General features: G+C 39.6%; 1 protein-coding gene across 1 annotated transcript in view; it reads left to right on the top strand.

Annotated features, from left to right (window-relative positions):
• Positions 1-4,739: 4,739 nt before the first annotated feature.
• Positions 4,740-8,061, top strand: part of ABCC2 (ATP-binding cassette, sub-family C (CFTR/MRP), member 2) — a 48,532-nt gene continuing 45,210 nt past the window's right edge. The window contains exons 1-2 of the mRNA XM_004680544.2: positions 4,740-4,772; positions 6,584-6,757. Coding sequence (XP_004680601.2) covers positions 4,740-4,772; positions 6,584-6,757 — 207 coding nt within the window. The remainder of the gene's footprint in view (positions 4,773-6,583; positions 6,758-8,061) is intronic.

The raw sequence follows: 8,061 nt of genomic DNA, 5'->3' as shown, positions 1-8,061 counted from the left end.
TTGTTTGTTTTTTATTTTACATTGAGCCTATGATCTGTTTGAGTTAATATTTGTAAAAGGTGTCTGGTCTGTGTCTAGATTCTTTTTGTTGTTCTTTTTGTTGTTGTCCACTGTATTTCCTTTTTCCTATAAAAGATAATTTAACAGTATTTATATGGGTGTATTTATGGCCTCTGTGTTCTCTTCCATTGATCTGTCTACCTTGGTGTGGCAGACCTCTCCTGACCCACCTGCTGCTCCCCTCAGCAGTGTACTTCATCAGTCGTCCTGTTCTGCTCCCCACTCTGTCTCTGGCTTTGGTGAATCCTCTTACTGCCCCTGCACCTCTGGCCTGTACCCCATTTCTTTATGCATAAATAAATTAAATCTCCAAAAAAAAAAAAAAAAAAAACCAAACCAAAGTACTCTAGTGTATTTCAAATGGCTACTTTTCTTCTCTCTCTGCCAGAGGCATGAGGAGATTTTTCTCCAGTACTCCTTCGGCTGGAGTTAAGGTTGAATCTCCTTAAACTTCTAAGGGTATAAATTTCAAACCTATTGTGTAATCATAGATAACAAATACAGATAATAATCTACTTTATTACATTCCTCTGGAAACAGATAAGCTGTGTCAATCTGTTTGCTCAAAAAACTGCCTGGGGCCTTCCTGGGGGCAGAAGGTGTTGAGACCTAGCACTATGAAGCTGTCCTCAGTCACTGCAGCACTAGTTCCATCCCTGGCCAGGGAGGTGACCCACATGGCATGGCAGACCTCTCCTGTCTTGCCTGCTGCTCCCCTCAGCAGTGTATTTCAGTCAATCTGCCTGTTCTGCTCCCTACTCTGTCTCTGGTGAATCCTCTTACCGCCTGAACCTCTAGACTGTACCCCAGTTCTTGTATGCATAAAAAAATCTTTAAAGAAACAAAACAATTCCTGTTCAAAAAATGAAAACAAAAATCAAATCCTTGAGTCTATACTGAAGGAACTAAATGGAGATACAATAGTAAGAGTTAAGGTAGAAACAGAAGTGCTTTACTCTGCTAAAAATTTATTTTTAAGATTAAATAGTTCTTAAAGTATGGCTCACAGTTTTCTGGAGATCATGAGATACTTCAAGTTACCTGTAAATTCAAAACAATTGTCATTATAATACTAGGGTATTATTTTCCCTTTTAAAATCTCTTCAGCCTGTGTACAATGAAGTTTCCCAGAAATTACCACTAATGTGTGATGCCACAACAAATTGAATGAAGAAACAAACCAAACTATGTATTAGGTCAGACATTAAATTTTATTTTGCAAAAATGTAAAAAATATTATTCTTTTGAATATTTTAAAATTGCTTTGGAAAAGTTATTTTTCATAAAAAATGTTAATATGAAATGTTTGTTACTTTTAAATGAAAAAGAAATGCTTGTTACTTTTAAATGAATTAATTTTACAGTTGTAATTTTTAATATGGTAAATTTTAGCTGCTATAACCTGTATAAACAAAAGCTCTTTGGGACTCTCATAAAAATTTAAGATCGTAAAAGGAATCATAGGACCAAAAAGTTTGAGAATCATTGAGCTCAAGGAACAAAAAATGTAATTAGACATATTTGTACTCCTTGCAAGAATATTATCATAATGAATCTGAGTAGTTCCAAGATTTCCTTTTTAATCTGACAAGGAATTGTAATATTGGCTGGGTTTAATATATATATATTTGATTGTTTTTATTGCAGTAACATTGGTTTACAATATGATTCAGAAGTATAGGATCACACTGCTTCAGATCTGTCATGGCACACCCACTTCCAAAGACTCACATTCCACAGCATAGAGCACTGTACGCCTCTCCCCTGAGCGCCTCACATTCCTCAACTCACTCTGCTAGCCTCAGTTGTATGGTCAGATTTTTAGGGTTTCCATCAGTTCTTTTAAACAGCAGAACTTGCTTAGAGTTTGCTTAGAGTTTTTAATTTCTAAGAAATTAAAAAGCAGGGGGCAGGACTGAAGGCAACCCAGAGTTTTACCTCAATTTCCTGTCAGAGCCTGGTATATCCAGCCTAGTTTTGTCACCTGTGGTATAGGATTCCATTTTACAGATATTAACACTAAAGAATGGGGAGAAGTTTCTGATTTTAGAATTATAGGAACCTACCAATTCATGCACACAAGACAAATAGACACAATATATTCTGTCTCTGGTCAGGAGCTCATTCAATATTAGCAAGATCTCAAGCTTACAGTTATCAACAGTAGGAGTATCAGAATCCTCATGACAAACAGACAAAAATCCAAACTAACCTATTGTTTGTCACCTGTCACAGAATGGAATGATTCCTGTTGAATCTGTCCTACAAAAAAAATCACCATCAATGACAAAACAGTCAATATTTCACATCACTGACCTCAGGAGGGAAGAATAACGGAATAAATGCAAATCTGAAAAACAACCTGACTTGTGAGAGCCAGAAAGCTCCAGAAACATGATCTGTCCCACTCACCAGAAGAGCAAGGAATGGGCAGCCCCTGGGACCTGAGTTGGGACAGGCGCCCTTGAGGCTGTGGACGTCTGGGCTCTGAGGGGAGGTTGAGGTAAAACTTCCTGGTTGCCCTCAACCCTGCCCCTGGCTTTCTATTTTCTTAGGAGATTTCACTCAGCCAGCCCTGCTGCTTCCCTTGGCCATTCTAAGGGTGGCTGGGGCTGCCTTCTTCTACAAAGGTGGAATTGCACCGGAGGGGTTTCTCTCAGCTGTCTCTGTAGGGCAAAGCTTTGTGTACCTGGGGGCTTTCTTTCAGCTCTCTAACTGCCTCCTCCCATTTTGAAGTACTATTATCAGGACTTGGTGAAGGACAGCATGGCAAAGAGTTGGCAGTATGCAGTCTGACTGTTTTGGAGTCTCCTTTCCAATCTATTCTGGATGCCAGCCCCACACATGGCCTGAAAAGTTTATTAAAAAATAGGTTGGTTTTTCCTGCACACCATAGATAGTGGACATCTCTGTTTCAGACAGAATGAAAACTGCTATGGTTCTTCTGTCTTATAAGGGTCTCATCGTTTCTGGAGTTTAGTTTAGAGGTTGGTAAACCATAAGAGTCAAAAAGAAATGTTTTGTGGCTTTGTGGGTAAAGAGACAAAATCAAGCAATTCTTAGTGAAAGATTGTTCAGGCTGAATTGCCATTTTCATATTTTATAGTTAAAAATGTAAAAATCATTCTTGGCTTAAGGGTCAAATAATAGCAGGGGTCGATTGATTCTGTTCCAGGGTCAAACCAATCCCTAATTTGATTCGTTGATACTTGTATTCTTACTGAGCTTTTAAAAAATCTATGTTATGTTATCTTTCTAGCTTTCTTCTGTTGTATCCTGAGAGGTCAGTCTCAAAGTCACTATAATCATGTATGCCTCTGTCTGAGCCTGGATCTGATTTCATCCCAAATACTAAATCATTATAACACTGTTACAGGCTCACAGAGATGTGTGGAAGTTCATGGTCATCTTCTCACAGGGAGATTACTAAATGAATATCCTAATAAAATGTATACATATTTCAGCTTTTAATAATCTAGAATATATTACCTACTGGTACTAATGGCCAATATTTTTATCATTTGTGAATTTAAGGTAGCTACAGGTATAGTTAATCTTTGGCCTCACATTAAAGTATACATTAAATTGCATATGTTGTTAATTGAAATTGTAAATACAGTCTGTATATACCCACAGGACAAAGAAATATTTATGTGTATGTTGACAATTAATATGGTTCCACATAATCCACCAAATAATAGTGTTTGTGTTTTAATATGAAGGAAAGATGTCTGGCTGCTGTTAACTTAGGGTGCTCTGATTATAGAATATTTGCTTTACTAGGGGAATGGAAGGGTGGGGGGTGGTCAAATGGGCATAAGTTTCAGTTTTGCAAGATGTAATTGTTCCAGGGACTGGTTACACAACATGTAAATACACTTAACACTACTGTTCTCTTATTGAAGATTAAGATAGTAAATTTTATCACATGCATTTTTATCACAATATAAAATTTTGCTTTAAAAATGTTACTACACAACTTAATGTGATAACTATGGAAAAATAAGAAGCTACAAATAAGCAAAAAGGAAAACAGAATCACCCAAAGTCCTAAGAGCTAAGCTTAATACTCTGTTGCATAAATGCAGAAATCAAATGTAGGTATACCGCTCCACACTGGGTAAGCTATTTTATTATCTGATGACTTTTTCAAACAAGTTTTACACTACTTTAAACCATATTTTAAATTCTATCTAGAGGAGTAGAATATTACACATTTCTATGAACTTGATGGCCTTTTTTTTTTTTTTTTACAAAAATGAAACTGCATACTCACATGGCCGTCCAGTGATGCTTCTCTTCCTGGGTCATGTGCCATCAGGAGAAAAAGTTTCTTTCACTCCTGATTTGTCAGCCAGCTCTGCTGCCACCTTTCAGCGGTTTCTTTTACATATGAAGACACCTATAGAGTCTTCTGGTCCTTTCGGGACTGGTGAGTGTACCTGTCCGTGCGACACCTTTTCACATGTTTATGCACTGAAGTATTATACAAAATACTTCTGAGCAAAGTTAACGATTAAATTATTGGGATGAAAGGTCAACAGATCTGCCTGTAGTTGGGACATAGGAGGTTGGGAGATCTCCTGATTACTACTTGACTTCCACCCTCTCTGAGGACAAAACGTAAATAAGAATCAGCACCGTCGCAGGAGTCTCCATTCCAGACTGCTCCGGGAATCATGCTGGATACATTCTGCAACTCTACTTTTTGGGTAAGAAATTATAGTTTTCTTGACTGTTTACTTGTCTCAGATTCAGAACAAATAGTAGATTTGCCGAGAGTGGCCACCAAAAAAAAAAAAAAAATGTGTGGACTAAAATGCATGCTTTTTAGATAAACCCATGTCATTAGTGGTCACGTGGATGGATGTGGAAGAAGGAAGAAATGATGCTAAGTGAAATAAGTGAGAAGGAGGAAGATAAATACGGTGGTTTCACTCATGTGTGGAATATAGAGAAACAGAGGGTCGGGAAAAAGACAAAATTTGTAAGCTGACCAGAGTCTGAAGCCCACTAAGCTTCAGCAAGGAAGGAGAGAGAGGGACCTAGACCGGAGAGGAGGGAGCACAGGAGCTGTGAGATGGGTCCTGGGTGCTATAGTGGTGGGGGCTACAGTGAGGGAGAAATCAAAGACTGTCCAAATATTAACAATGATGTGAGGAAATAAATCAATTTAATAATAAAACACATGCATTTTTTTTAAAGAAATGCTAAGTCATTGCCAGAAGGTACTCTGCATGTGAAAAGTAAGTTTACTCTGGCATGTTTATGTCCTCCCTCTGCTTGGACTGTGTAGCAAAGCCGCATTCCCTAATAAGGAAAACAGGGGAAAGGTTTCCAATTTTATCAATGCCAAGAAAGGGAATTGCATAGTTTGTGGGGTAGAAGGAAGAAGAGAAATTCGTTATTGAATCTTTTGGGGATAAGTTGATGTTGAAGTGACAATGGTGAGCACTGAGAAATGTGCTCACCCAGAATTTCAAGACAGCATGAGCAACTCCAAATGGTTCAGTGGACTAGAGAATGAGAAGCAAGCTCGGAGTTAGTGATTTTGATAAAGACCTACAATCTCCCAGTATCAGCACCAGAATCAGCTGGAGTACTTGTTAAAATTGTTCAAATATCTTAGGTAATTCTTTTGAACTGTAAAGTTACATGAATTTATGGAGAGATAAGAGGAGCTGCAGTGGAGATAGCAGGGCACTTCCCATCTTAGAGAGAATCTGGGTCCCCAGGACCTTGAGGCCGGCAGCCCAGGTGGTCAGCTCTGTCTGCCCCAAAGAGGTGGGGCTTTCTAGGCCTCAGGCATTTCTTGAGAATTCTCTGACAATTATCTGACAGACCCACCCTGTTCAGGGTAACTCAACTTTTTCCTTAAAAAGTCTGTGCGGTCAGCTGTATAAATTCTACTCTTCCATGACTCAGACATAAGAATGGTGCACCCCTTCTCCTGACCTCCCAACACATTCTGTTTACTGCTGAATGCAAAGACCCAAACCTGCTGGGAATGAGCTTCCTGTCAAGTGTTTTGCCACTCCTGTGTCGAAGGTCCTCTCAGGTTCTGATACACTCTGGGTCATCAGAGGCCAAATATGACTAAGCATCCTGCTTATCTGCTGCCTGCATTTTTGAATGCCAGCCAGTGAGTTTAAGCAGTCAGAAAAATAAAACATTTTTTTTTTATATTTCAGGTAATTATTCTCCCCTTTAGATTGAGGAATGGCCCCTCTTACCCTCCACCCCCAAACTTAACTGCAGTGAAATAGACTAAGAATAGCTGGCTAAAAAAAAAAAAAAAATTTGCTTAAAATCATAGAAAAAAAAGGATTTTAGAGGTTGGATTGGCCAGAAAAGTCACTAAACATCAATAACTGGTGAATTTGCGTCAGCGGGGATAAGAAGGAAATGCAGCTGGTTAGAGGGTCAGGTTGCTAGACACAGTCCTGAGGTATGATTGCCTGGGTGTGGGTTGGGACTGATCTGTCTTCAAAAATGTGTGCATCCAACAATTCTTCCTTTCCAGAATTCCTCATTCCTGAATAGTCCGGAGGCAGACCTGCCACTGTGTTTTGAGCAAACTGTTCTGGTGTGGATCCCCCTGGGCTTCCTTTGGCTTCTCGCCCCTTGGCAGCTTCTCCATGTGTATAAATCCAGGACCAAGAGATCTTCTATAACCAAACTCTACCTTGCTAAACAGGTATGGGAATGCCACCACTTGCATTGCATAATTCTTTGATATATCATAGAGACATTTTCCTAGTGGTTAAAATGTTCTTTTTCCTGTCTTTAACCAACTTTCCCAGACGCTGCTGTCTCAGGAGACATACAGACCCATGCTCTGTATGTCCCCTCTCCACCTGCCTTGTGCCTCAGCAACACTTTGCTCTGTTTCTTAGTCAAGATGACTTTGATTTTTGCATGCAAACAGTGACTCTTGAGTTTTTTTTAAAAAAAGATTTATGTATTTATGCATGCAAGAACTGGGGTGCAGGTCAGAGGTGCAGGGGATGAGAGGATTCATCAGAAACAGAGTGGGAGCAGAATCGGCAGATCTACTGAATACACTGCTGAGGGGAGCAGTGGGCGAGACAGGAGAGGTCTGCTGCACCATGTGAGTCACCTGCCTGGCCTGGGATCAAACTCATGCTACAGTAGCTGCCAATAGCTTCATACTGCTGAGACTTAACCTCTTGTGCCACCAGGAAGATCCGACTCTTGAATCTTACGGCTATTGGAATCCTTAAACACCAATGACCAGTAATAAGACAGTCAGATGTCTTTTCAGTATTTCAGAATAAAGTCTGGACTACCTCCCTACCTTTAAAATTCTTCTAATAAATCAGGAGACCCCAATTCAGCTGACACCTACCATGATGTTAAAATGACCCATATAATGTGTCTTTTGTATCATTTGGGTAATTCAGCCATTTATCTTCCAAAACTCAGATCTGACATAGAGCTTTCCTAGTCTTCCATGAATCTAAACGATCACAGAGGAAGGGGATGAGTGCTCACAGTGGCATAACTGACTTGGAAAAAAATGGAAAAGACAGGCAGTGCTCAGTGGAGAGATGCGGGGAGGAGCCTCTCAGCCCGCTGCCTGTTTCATACAGAGAACCTGGGAGCTGACAGACCCTCAAATTGAAGTTGTAATGCTACATCATAAAGTCTGACATCTGCTTCTCTTTACTTCTTCTCTCTATCCTTCCTGATCTTTATAGTAGTCTTTAGAAAGACAAATTAGACTTAGGATCCCATGAACATACATGCCATTGACCTCAGATGAACTCCAATCTAAAATCGAAAGGAAGACAGCTGGCCAAAGGACATTGGATTTGCCCTGACCTCGGTACAGTCTCTGAGAGACTACGGTGATGTCTTGCCTCTCTTGTTGACCCAATTCCCAGCATAAAGTCTAGTACCTAATACATATTATTGAATGTTGGCATCAAATGAATTCGAGAGTAGGTATTGAGTCAACAGCATATTAGATTCTATACA

Source organism: Condylura cristata, unplaced genomic scaffold (genome assembly GCF_000260355.1).
Source record: "Condylura cristata isolate star-nosed mole 26May11 unplaced genomic scaffold, ConCri1.0 scaffold00011, whole genome shotgun sequence".
In the NCBI taxonomy this organism is placed as follows: domain Eukaryota; kingdom Metazoa; phylum Chordata; class Mammalia; order Eulipotyphla; family Talpidae; genus Condylura; species Condylura cristata.
Note: the sequence above shows the minus strand (reverse complement) of the source record. Positions and strands in the feature narration are given on the sequence as shown.